The 13393-nt window shown below is 44.1% G+C and overlaps 1 protein-coding gene across 1 annotated transcript in view; it reads left to right on the forward strand.

Moving 5' to 3' along the window:
* The first annotated feature begins 313 nt into the window (after positions 1 to 313).
* HTR3A (5-hydroxytryptamine receptor 3A) overlaps positions 314 to 13393 on the forward strand; it is a 33097-nt gene continuing 20017 nt past the window's right edge. Inside the window, exons 1-5 of the mRNA XM_066609353.1 lie at positions 314 to 392; positions 440 to 701; positions 2998 to 3073; positions 3717 to 3792; positions 5903 to 6054. Coding sequence (XP_066465450.1) covers positions 314 to 392; positions 440 to 701; positions 2998 to 3073; positions 3717 to 3792; positions 5903 to 6054 — 645 coding nt within the window. The remainder of the gene's footprint in view (positions 393 to 439; positions 702 to 2997; positions 3074 to 3716; positions 3793 to 5902; positions 6055 to 13393) is intronic.

Consider the following 13393-nt stretch of genomic DNA (forward strand, 5'->3'; position numbering starts at 1 on the left):
GCCACCCCCGGATATAGACCTACATACAGTAGACATATTAACACCACTAATTGCTTTGACATTTATCATACATTCAATAAACTTAACAATAAGGTCAGATTGGTCCACTAGAGTATGAGAGCATCATAGGGAGAGCCCAATAGGGGCCCCAAACGTCCACCGGAATACAGCCTCATTTAAGGGGTTTATCACTTGTTGCTAGCTACTATTCTTTTTGATTTTCTTTACAAATAACCTAGCATGTAATTAACAGTAGACCTTTTGCATGTCACTGCCATTTAGTGACTGGATACCAGGTTGTCCACAGAGTATGATGACACTACAGATTATACCAGAGAATATGGCAGTCATAGACAGTTTACATAACAACTATGCACTTCTAGAGATCCCAGGTAACATTTTATATAATTGGAGTTGTGCATTTTCTTTTCTTTTCCAGGCCAGACCGCCATGGTGACTTCTCTAAACAATTGCAGAGTTTGCTTATCAGATATCTTTGGGCTTCATGGAACAGCAGCTCTCACAGTTGTGGCTGTCTATGTCTCCAGGGCAAAGAGAATGAGACTGTACATTTCCTCTGCTCTTTTACATCCACCCCCTGACATGCAGATCTTGGTGGGGTTTTGTTCTGCGGCAAGTTTTACTACGTGTTGTGGAAGAATTCAGTTTCATGGGAAAGGTCCTCTAGAGTGCTCTCACATGTAGTGTTTTTATTTGTGGTGTTTTCCTGGCGATTTGTGCATAAAAAAAAACAGTAGCCTGATGTTAGCTGCAGGTCAGTGGGGAGTTGTGAGACACACTGCAAACGGTGCTTTCTGTTGTTTTTTCTCTTCTGGTGCATTTTTTTTGGATCTATGGCATTTTTGTCAAAAAGCAACATGTTCTTGGGTTGATGTTTTTTATTCCTCAGGCGTTTTCCTGTGGAGTTATCCACCGAAAAAAAGGCCAAAAAGTAAAATTTGTAGATAAAAAAACTCACCAAATTAAAGCTTGTTAAAAGCACATGAAATTCCTGGTATGTTTTACAAAGCATAAAAAAGCATCAAAAATTGTGTGAAGGAAGCCTAAAGGTGTTTAGGACCCTTTAGGCCTCCTTGACACCGCTGACACGGCATCACCGCAAGAAAATCACAGCGATATCGCATTGCTGGTCCGTCTTCTTGAGGCAATACTGCGATTTTGTAGCGCTAAAAACTTGCATGTGGTGCTACAAAATTGCACGACTTTGTAGCACCACATGTGAGGATTTTTTTGGGAGGGGGGCTTGAAATATAAGCCCTTCCTAAAAATAAGCCCTAGCTGCAGGAATAAAAAAGAAAGTGTACTTCACCTAGAAGCAATATCTGGCTCCGCTACAGCTTTTCCCTGGTTCCCGGCACTGGTCTTTTTCATTTCTTCCGTCCGGGGACTGAAAAATCCCCACCTCCTAGAAGCGCTGTCTGTGGTTGACTGACGCTTAGCCAATCAGAGCCAGTGCTTGAGGAATGGCTGTGATTGGCTTATTGTACGTTGGCTGTGATTGGCTAAGCATCAGCCAATCAGAGGCAGCGCTTCCAGGAGGTGGGGATTTTTCAATCCCCTGCAAGAAGAGATGAAGTAGAATAGTAGCTATGCACATTAACATTTTGCACATTGTCAAATGGTTTCATGGACACGAAATAGGATGTGCCAATGCATGTCAATGTGCATCGTCATGTATATCAGATAGCACACGGACTGGTGTCCATCTTGTCTGATGTGACTTGCACCTAGACCTCTCAGGTGTAATTTACACTTAGGCTTTATTCGCACAAGGTTACATACGGGGCTATGTAGGCGCATTTTCACGGCCGGCTGATATACACGACCATGTGAGGCATTGGTTTCCAATGCACTTGTTTACTTTGGCGAACATGCAGCGTGTAAAAACATCGCACCGTTAAAAATAGACATACACGACTGAAATCTGCGCCGGCTATTATACACTGGGTAAAAAGTTCTGGTTCCATCTTTTGCCCAATATATGCTAGCTGCTCCCATAGACTCCTATTGGAGCTGGAAAAAAAAGGGAGGGGGAGGCAGGTTAGCAGCGTCCAAAAAGCTTATAGGTGCCTCTATTTAGTCACTTGAAGTCATTCTGAGGATTTATGCTGAGCGACGGATTTCTGGGCTGCGTCGTATTTTTTCGCTAAAACATCACACCCAGCCGTGTGAATGGATAAGAAAATGCAATATGCACAGGATTTTTTAAAGTTTGTAATCAAAGAGACACATAGTCCTGCATAGAAGTTGTAGACCCTAAAACTAAAGGAATTTTTTAAATCAAGATTCTTTGAAAAGTTGGGTATTATTATTTTTTTCTTTAGTTGTGATGTAATAAACTAGTCCAAAATTGGCTCCAAAAGTATACGTACCCTTTATCTTTAATTTTTGCTCCTAGCTTGGCTTTACCTGAGGCAAAGATTCAGTTGCTGCACTAGCCCCTTGTCTACAGACATAGCATTCACTATCAGCATGCTGCTCTAGTTGAGTTTCGCACTATGGCACACTATGGTATTTACCTAATAGGCTTATCTAATAGAGCAATGCACTTTGCTATTTGTATGGCACAGCACTCCAATAGAGTAGCATGTTGTCTGTATAGATAGGAGTAATTACATCTGTAAATGCCGTTGTAACTTGTTGGCACCGAAGGTATACCGTATGCCCTGCCAGTCCCCTCTTGTTGGCTATGGCCCGGCTATATAAGTTTAAAAACAATTTAGAAATTTGGCTGAGACTGATTAACCTAATAAGAGCTTAAAACAAGGTCTCTATGTAATGATAACTTACATGCCACCACTCAATATGACTCATAATTTGCGCATACATTTTTAAAAAATCAACCAGAAAGCAACCACAGCAAGGTCAGAGTCAGCCCAGACTTGTGGTCTGTATACTTCATAAGTCTCCTGCATAAAACGCGACTTCATGAAAACCTATCATTATACTTTTGACCTCCGTCTTATCGGTTTCAAGGTCAACACTCAAAGCAATGGCATATGAGCATTTCTGCAAGGTAGATGTGGCAGAAGAAGGGTTAATCGGAGCTCAGGTAACTAATTGCTCTGTGCAAAACCATCCGTCTGCCTGATTAGCATTAAGTGGACATGACAGTACTAATGGGCAAGGGAGCAGGGGGCAATAGGTTCAGCCTGACTCCTTAGATTACAGGGTGACATCATGCAGAGGAGTGACAATCTGCCAGATGCTGACAGCAAGAAAACATATCCAGGAAAGTTACTGAACATCAAGTGAAAAAGGGGCAGAAGAGATGAGCGGACAGCCAGATAAGTGCTTCTAGCAATAGATGTGCAGAGGGAAGAATCAAAGAAGGATTTCTTGATAAGGAAGACTTGTGGTCAAAGGTATAGTGAGTGAGAAACTGAGAATGATGCTGAGGAAGAAGCTGGAAACCTAGAAGCAGAAAAAGAAGAAACTAATGATAAGAAACCAAAAAGATACACAACTTAGTTCAGATTAGAAAAACTAACCCCCATTGGGCCTACAGGGTAGTACCAAACCAACGACAAGGGTGTATGGGTGATCATCAAAGGCAAGAGTCTAAGCCAGAGCTTCAAGAATACCTCATGTCTGCGGAGTGAGGAGGTCCAATATATAGTACTTCAAGCGTCTTCCAGAAGGGCGTAATCCCTACATATCTTGGCGTCTAATTATATTACATGTTATATCTGAAGCTATTGGACAAAATGGTGCCAAAAAGATGCTGGATCCACTACACTGTGCTCATCCTTGCTCTCATGTTCAGTGCTGGTGAGTTCTACCCCTTATTATATTTGGTTGGTCTATAGAGGTGCAATAGATGTTAAGGTATCATGTTTTTACAGATTTAAAAATTTGGCAGTGCAATGTTTGCTATTACCAATTCTCTGCTTTAAGACAATGCGGTAGATTTATCTGCAGTACCATAGATAACACGGAGTGTTAATGTTATTGTGAGCCGTGCCAACGCTGATCTCAGTTTTGACGAATATATTGTATCTCCAGAAGACTACTCCCTTAACCAGACCAGATTTCTTGTGACAGATTTCAGTTCCCCATATAATATGTATACCGGCTATCATTTTTGAGAAGACAACTCCTCTAGAAAACCACTTCAATGTCACTTTGGGTGATCATCTCAAAGACATTTCCCTGTACAGCAAAACTTTTCTAAAAGACCACCACTTTGGGAAGACCACTCTCTTATCCGGTACAGATTTCCTTTGATAGTTTTTAAGTTCCCCCACATATTATTATGCATACTGGCCATGGAGAAGACCACTCCCTAGAAGACCAGTACAGTTTCGGATGGTCATTTCACAGAGATTTCACTGCATGTGTTTTTGTATGTGTAAGCAAAGTCCCATTGAAGATCATGAAGAACGGTGTGAACATTATTGTATTACTGTGGCTTAATCATACTCAATTCGTTATAGTTATGCTTTTGTTTTTAATGAAGATGTTCTACTATAATGTTTGTCATTTGCTTCTTTGTTGTCATCAGTTTATTTTTGCCCCAACTTTGCTCTGTTTTGTTTGGTTGGTCAGAAAAGGTTTTTCTTCTACTACAACAGCTCTGAATGGTCCGTTTTCTATTTCCACAAAAGCTATTTTTGCCCCTCCCTTCCTTTTTGTCTCATAACTAGTATAAGAGTAATATAAAAATGTTGCTACCAGAAGGTTGTGTGTAATAACTGACTACTACAGATCATAAATTGGTAGAAACATATTAAAACTGATGACGTTTTTTTTTCAAATGGATCCTAAGTTTTTTTAAGGGATATAAACAGATTTCAGTCATCTTTAGTCATGCCCTGCTTTAAATACCTCTAAGGCTACCTTCACACATGACGTCTGAGCTGCTGTGATCCTGCCATAGCATTTATGCTGCGTTTCTACAGATGGGCAGAGTTATTGAGTTTTCCAGATCTGGCTGTGTTTAGTTTGAGGATTTTGTATATGTAGTTGCATTTACGAGGGGATTTTCTTTTGCGTAATACGTTGTGTTTTTGTGATATGATAGTGATAGTTCCTGCAGTTCACATCGGTAAACTTCATTTTCAAACATCAACAAATGCAGATTTTTAAGCAGATTCAGCAGAAAAGCAGCAAAAACTTGCAACATGACTCCATTTAAAAAATGTCCGTAAAAAGTTTCATGCTTTTCCACAGCAGAAAATATCCACTGTGTGTAGACAAGGTTTGTAAAGTCTCATTCATTTGCTTTGTACTTTAAACAATGCAGAATTTTCACATCAATTCTACAAGCAAAAATTCTGCAGCATTTACTGCATGTTTGAAGCTGGCCTAATGAGCAACAAAACCAAATGAATGAGCTGGTCTAAAAATGAATCCTAAGGGTGTCAGTTAGGAGTCAAAATACATTACCAAAGATATTATTTCTTATAGAGACATTTGTGCCACAATGAAGAAGTGTAATAATGAGTTTCCCAGATGACATTTTCCTTACTCCAGTATAAGCCTGCACAGTCATGGTAAAATCATTACACTAACTGTCATGCAATTCCAATGTTTTCCTATGAGGGAAAAGTCATGTGATCTGAGCCTGACCCTATCTGAAGTTTTGTGATGGTCAGGAGCTTCACCCCGACTGTTGTGTGAGCAAACAGTGCCATGAGTCCCAGCTAAATTTGTAAACATTGGTAACACAATGTAACACATAAGTGCATTGTTCTAGTAGATGGCAGCGCTATGTACGAATCTGTTTTAAATACAAGCCTGATGAAGAGGTCTAAGTAGTCTTGAAAGCTTGCTGTAACATCATGTCTTTTTGTTAGTCATTAAAAGGTATCATATTTGCAAGATTATTTTGTTTCTCTTACTGACAGCTATCACATTTGAATTTTCTCTTAAATCCCAGCACATAGCATGAATAATTCGTCCACATCAGCCTTCCTGCGTCTTTCTGATTACCTCATGAAGGGCTACAACAAAGATGTGAGGCCTGTGAAGGACTGGAGGAACACCACCACTGTGTCTATAGATGTCATGGTATATGCTATACTAGGAGTGGTAAGTGCAAAGTCCTTATAAAGTTAGAGCCGTATCTAGGGTTCCAAATAGCACAGTACTCACATGGTTAAGTGCCCATCTTTATTGAAAAGTGCACAAGCAGACGACATTTCGACTGACAAGCAGTCTTTTTCCAGTCCAATGAATGGACTGAAAGGGCTGTGTCTAATTGGCGGAGAGCTCAGCCAATCGCAGACAGCGCACAGCCATTCATTGAATGACAGCTGAGAGCTGCCTGTGATTGATCACAGCGCTCAGCCAATCACAAGCAGCGCTTAGCCATTCATTGAATTTAATGGCTGGGTGCTGCATGTGATTGGCTGAGTGCTGTGACCAATCACAGGCAGCGCTCAGCTGTCATTCAATGAATGGCTGAGCACTGCCTGCAATTGGCTGAGCGCTCTAGACACTTTCTGAAGTAAAAGGGCATAACCTCTTTTTTGTGTGAAAATTAATAGTATATTTTGTTTAAATTTACTGGTGCAATTTCCCCCAAAATTGTAGCACATCACCAGTAATAAATGCATCCCATAGTAAGTGTGACACAGAACATGTAAGACAATTTTCTGGAGCAATTTGCATTGATCCCATTGTGTTTTCCTAATTTTTGTATGATTTCCTGTCTATTAGTAATATTAATCTACAGATATTCAGTGATAACATCAACCTCATTACATTCTTAGTTGAAGTACAGAAGAGCTCATGCTATACTTACAATTCTTAAATTATTCCACCCTGATTCCGTTCTGCTTAAATTAGTTTATAAGAGTAAAAAAATGTCAATTTTTTTTATAGAAGCAGTACTTCTGTTGTCCATGGGCTGTTTGAGGTTTTCCAAGGTCACACTCAAAAATAGAACATGCTGCAATTTTTTCCTGCACTGCGATGTGGGGAAAAAAAAATCGCTCGTGTATATGACCCCCTTCAAAAGAATCAGGTTCATATTCATGCAAGATTTGTGTGTCTCATATCACACAAAGCTCGCACGAATTTCATGGCCTTGTGAAAGCAGCCTTGGGGTAGTTTCACACATGGGTTTTCCTGGCAGTTTTTGATGCAATGTTTTGTGCCAAAGCCAGAAGTGGATTCACAAGGAATGTGATATATACTGGAAGGACTTCTGCTTCCTGATAGATTCACTTTTGACTCTGGCTCGAAAACTTCATCCAAAACTGCACTGGAAAAATTTCCGAAGGACAAGATTGTACAGATATAAAATAACAAAGTGGTAGACTCATCTAGATGTGTTCATCAAGAAATTGTTTTATATTGATGGAAGTGATTTGTTCACTACACACTAAATTATCACTATAATAATTGTGGTCATTATTAGAGATGAGCGAGCACCAAAATGCTCGGGTGCTCGTTACTCAGGACGAAATTTTCGCTATGCTCGAGGGTTCGTTTCGAGTAACGAACCCCATTGAAGTCAATGGGCGACCCGAGCATTTTTGAATATCGCCGATGCTCGCTAGCTAAGGTTTTCATTTGTGAAAATCGGGGCAATTCAAGAAAGTGATGGGAACGACACAGCAACGGATAGGGCAGGCGAGGGGCTACATGTTGGGCTGCATCTCAAGTTCCCAGGTCCCACTATTAAGCCACAATAGCGGCAAGAGTGGCCTCCCCCCCCGCACTGTCAGCATAAAGATCGTTCTCCTCTGCCATAGCTGTAACAGCTGTGGCAGAGAAGAACGATGTTAGCCCATTGAATTCAATGGAGCCGGCAATACAGCAGGTTCCACTGAAAGCAATAGGCTGCCGGCGAGCGCAGGATGAATTGTCGGGAAGGGCTTAAATATATAAGCCCTTCCCTGCAATTCATCCAGAAATGTGTTACAATAAAAATATATACCGTATATACCGGCGTATAAGGCGACCCCCCAACTGTCACCTTATACACCGGGAATACAGCGGAGCAAAGAATAAAAATCATTACTCACTTCTCCTGGCGTTCTGCGGCGCTGCTGCAGGCTGTCGCTCCCTCCTGGTCCCCGGCAGAGCATTGCTTTCTGGACGCAGTGGTTGAAATCCCCGCCTCCAGAAAACACATGTGCCTTCAGCCAATCACAGCCAATGACAATGATGGCTGTGATTGGCTGAAGGCACGTGTGTTTTCTGGAGGTGGGGATTTCAACCACTGCGTCCAGAAAGCAATGCTCTGCCGGGGACCAGGAGGGAGCGACAGCCTGCAGCAGCGCGCAGAACGCCAGGAGAAGTGAGTAATGATTTTTATTCTTTGCTCCGCTGTATTCCCAGCGTATAAGGTAACAGTTGGGGGGTCGTCTTATACGCCCCGTCGCCTTATACGCCGGCATATACGGTATATATTTTTATTGTAACACATTTCTGGATGAATTGCAGGGAAGGGCTTATATATTTAAGCCCTTCCCGACAATTCATCCCGCGATCGCCGGCAGCCCATTGCTTTCAGTGGAACCTGCTGTATTGCCGGCTCCATTGAATTCAATAGGCAAACATCGTTCTTCTCTGCCACAGCTGTTACAGCTGTGGCAGAGAAGAATGATTTGTCTTCTATATGTTCTCAACATTGAGCGCATATAGAGAAGAGAACAGGAATCGCAGATCGCACATAGGTGCGATCTGCGATTTCTATTGCCTAAGAAGGACCGTTGGGGTTCTTGAAGCCTAAAATAACTCCTAACGCTCTCCCTATAGCAGCAGCACCAGCAGCAGCACTTTCCCTGATTTATGTCAGAAGGCATCTGTGGCGAGCCGCGGGAGGGCAGATTTTAATACTCGGGTGACACCTAATCTCGCCAGCCACTCACTGCAGGGGGGTGGTATAGGGCTTGAACGTCGCAGGGGGAAGTTGTAATGCCTTCCCTGTCTTTCTATTGGCCAGAAAAGCGCGCAAATTTCTCAGGGAAGAAAATGAAAGTAACTCGAACATCGCGTGGTACTCGTCACGAGTAACGAGCATCTCGAACACCCTAATACTCGAACGAGTTTCAAGCTCGGACGAGTATGCTCGCTCATCTCTAGTCATTATATATAAGTCCCCATCTTTAAGGCTCTTTCACAATGCTGCTGTGATTTTCGGCTGCCCGAACCACGACTGAAAATTGCATAAACAAGAGACAGCTGTGACAAAGTCGTGGCTGCATCTCCTGTTTTCTTGCCCATTCAGATGGATGGGTGGGCCATCTTTATGCCGTAGCCTGGAATACCATCGGCTGCGTGGAAAGAGCTTAGCTCTGCTAAACTCCCTCCCCCTTTCCTGCCCCTCTCTGCCTCTTGCTGGCTGCCGGCAAGGGGAGGGGGTGGGACAGGACGTTAGCTGCCGGCAAGGGGAGGGACTTTAGCTAAATTCTCACCCTCTTCCCCTTCCTGATGGCTCTCATAGGCTCCCATACGAGTCTATGGGAGCACTCGGCGTATTCCATCAAAAGATAGAACAAGACCTATCTTTTCTGGCCAGCATAAAAGCGGAAAGTTACTGAAAAATCACCCTTCTGAACAAATGCACTGGAATCCAATGCTTCAGATTGTCGGGATTTTCGGATGGTGTTTTATCACAATATAATTGCTGTGATAAAACAGTGGTGTGAAACTAGCCTCACCGTCAGCAGCTGCAGGAAAAATAGGAAATGAATTAAAAAGTGAAAAAAATCTCTGATTAAATATTACACTTTATTCCCTATAAGTGAAATTAGCTAAATGGATTTTTTTTTTCATACTCCCTTGAATTCTCCCTGACACATCACTTGTAAAACGACTAGTCACCCATTCGTTTCCGGAGGCTGTGTCTTAAACAGTATCCGTGTGCGTGTGAATTTACTCCATCAACTTGGAATTCCCCCATTGAAGCTGCGCGGGAGAGGATTTACTCCACCATCCAGGAATCCCCTGCTGCAGAAGAAACAGTGGCGTCACGCGTGATACAAAACAGGACTAAGATAATCCAGCATTGAGTTTCCCGTTTATTAACCTGCCCTCGGCCCTTGGATGTGTCATGGTTACCCTCCGGGTGGGAGACGGTAGAGCCACCGTGACAAAGCCCAAACACTACCCCGATGTCCCCTAGGCTGTGGCCCGCTCCTTGGATGCTGCAAGACCACTTGTCCCCTTGGGTTAATTTTCTATTTTGTTGAATTTTCTATGGCACAGAAAAATAACTCCATACACAGAGATGGGTAGTTGGTACTCACCTTCCGCGCACATGTACCATCTTGCTGTAATGTATGGAATATCACACCCTATGTCTACGTATGAGTTGAATTTCTAAGGTTGACAATGTCAATGGGATATAGTTTTGAGGTGCAATTTAATTGGGTTTAAGCATTTTTTTTTACATTTTATTAAATATCAAATGCTCTTGTGTTTTGCCGTTTTTTTACCATCAGATCATTGAAATGTTCATAGAAACTGGAAATTAATAGTTTGGTGAGGGGATTGCAATCGGTCCATTCTAAGGCCTCGTTCACACAAGCATGGTTTTATTGCTGAAATAGCGCCACTGAAAATCACATCTCGCTCGTGCAAAAATCGTGTGAACAGGTGATTTCCAGCTATTAGGTCTCGAGCTTAAAGGGGTTGTCCTGCGATAGCAAGTGGGGTTATACACTTCTGTATGGCCATATTAATGCACTTTGTAATATACATCGTGCATTAAATATGAGCCATACAGAAGTTATTCACTTACCTGCTCCGTTGCTGGCGTCCCCGTTGCCATGGTGCCGTCTAACTTCAGCGTCTAATCGCCGGATTAGACGCGCTTGCGCAGATTGTTCTTTTCCTTTCGGCTCCGCGATGACGCGTACAAGGGGCGGAGCCAGAACGCCGATGATGCCGGAGGGAGCCGAAAGGAAAAGAACCATCTGCGCAAGCGCGTCTAATCCGGCGATTAGACGCTGAAGTTAGATGGCACCATGGCAACGGGGACGCCAGCAACGGAGCAGGTAAGTGAATAACTTCTGTATGGCTCATATTTAATGCACGATGTATATTACAAAGTGCATTAATATGGCCATACAGAAGTGTATAACCCCACTTGCTATCGCGGGACAACCCCTTTAATTAGCTGTGAAATTGCTCTTTCACACGATCGGGAGCTGCTTGTTATCCAGCTTCAATAGGAGTCTATGGAAACTCCCACACATCACGCAACAAAGATATGTCAGATCCTATCTTTTCTAGCAGCCTGGACCTTAGATGTGAGCTTTGCAGTCACATACCCTATCTTTGATAGGTGCGAGTATTTTGTGCATCTAAAATTCCTTCATCTGAACGGTTCTATAGGAAACCATTGGTTCTACTAGACACAATGTTTTTATGTGCCTATAATGCGCCTGTAAAACCACGCTCGTGTGATCAAGGCCTTAGGTTTATATGATCAGCTTATATGTAATGGGGTCTGCAGCAAGTGAGAAGAGTTGATAGAGATAGAAAAAAGACAGAAATTTGCGAAGAATATACATATGTATGGGAGTGGTCCATATATAGTTACTAGAGATGAGCGAACGTACTCGTCCGAGCTTGATACTCGTTCGAGTATTAGCGTGTTCGAGATGCTCGTTACTCGTAACGAGTACCACGCGATGTTCGAGTTACTTTCACTTTCATCTCTGAGACGTTAGCGCGCTTTTCTGGCCAATAGAAAGACAGGGAAGGCATTACAACTTCCCCCTGCGACGTTCAAGCCCTAGACCACCCCCCTGCAGTGAGTGGCTGGCGAGATTAGGTGTCACCCGAGTATATAAATCGGCCCCTCCCGCGGCTCGCCACAGATGCGTTCTGACAGAGATCAGGGAAAGTGCTGCTGGTGCCGGAGCTGCTATAGGGAGAGTGTTAGGAGTATTTTAGGCTTCAAGAACCCCAACGGTCCTTCTTAGGGCCACATCTAACCATGTACAGTAGTGTGGAGGCTGCTTTTTGCAGTGTTGCACATTTTTTTTTTGTATATCGGCCGTGCAGAGCATTGCGCCCTGCAGTAATTATACATAGTCCACGGCCAGTGGTGGTGGTGAGGCAGGGACAGAAGACATATTTATTGAATATAGGCAGTGGGCCTTTCCAAAAACATTTGGGAAAAAAAATCTATTTGGGCTGCCTGTGACCGTCCTCAGTGTACAGGGTCTCTGCTGGGGGTAGTTGTCCTAATTAATACACAGCCAGCTAAGTGTTACAGCAGGCTTGCGCAAAATTATTTCCTGGCTCTGTGTTGGCTGTTACATCACCGCTGTATTCCAGTCCACAGTGCAACAGTCTGCAGTTATTTTACATACTCCAGGGCCAGTAGTGGTGAGGCAGGGACAGAAGACATATTTATTGAATATAGGCAGTGGGCCTTTCCAAAAACATTTGGGAAAAAAATCTATTTGGGCTGCCTGTGACTGTCCTCAGTGTACTGGGTCTGTGCTGGGGGTAGTTGTCCTCCCAATTCATACGCAGCCAGCTAAGTGTTACAGCAGGCTCTGCTGTGCGTTCCGTAAGCGAAGTCAGCCTCCAACCACAGGCCAATAAGTGGCACATTTAATTACAGCGTTCTGTTTCTGCACTACTGGTAATACAGCATGCTGAGGGGTAGGGGTAGGCCTAGAGGACGTGGACGCGGGCGAGGACATGGAGGCCCAAGTCAGGGTGTGGGCACAGGCCGAGCCAGTGCGGTGGCCAGGGGTAGAGGCAGGGCCAGACCGAATAATCCACCAACTGTTTCCCAAAGTGCCCCCTCGCGCCATGCCACCCTGCAGAGGTCAAGGTGCTCTACGGTGTGGCAGTTTTTCACAGAGACGCCTGACGACCGACGAACAGTGGTGTGCAACCTTTGTTGCGCCAAGATCAGCTGGGGAGCCACCACCACCAGCATGCGCAGGCATATGATGGCCAAGCACCCCACAAGGTGGGACGAAGGCCATTCACCACCTCCGGTTTGCACCACTGCCTCTCCACCTGTGCCCCAACCTGCCACTGAGATCCAACCCCCCTCTGAGGACACAGGCACTACCGTCTCCTGGCCTGCACCCACACCCTCACCTCCGCTGTCCTCGGCCCCATCCACCAATGTCTCTTAGCGCACCGTCCAGACGTCGCTAGCGCCACTGTTTGAGCGCAAGCGCAAGTACGCCGCCACACACCCGCACGCTCAAGCGTTAAACGTGCACATTGCCAAATTGATCAGCCTGGAGATGCTGCCATAGAGGCTTGTGGAAACGGAGGCTTTCAAAAGCATGATGGCGGCGGCGGCCCCGCGCTACTCGGTTCCCAGTTGCCACTACTTTTCCCGATGTACGGTCCCAGCCCTGCACGACCACGTCTCCCGCAACATTGTACGCGCCCTCACCAACGCGGTTACTGCCAAGGTCCACTTAACAACGGA

This window comes from Eleutherodactylus coqui, chromosome 6 (genome assembly GCF_035609145.1).
Source record: "Eleutherodactylus coqui strain aEleCoq1 chromosome 6, aEleCoq1.hap1, whole genome shotgun sequence".
Classification (NCBI taxonomy): Eukaryota; Metazoa; Chordata; class Amphibia; order Anura; family Eleutherodactylidae; genus Eleutherodactylus; species Eleutherodactylus coqui.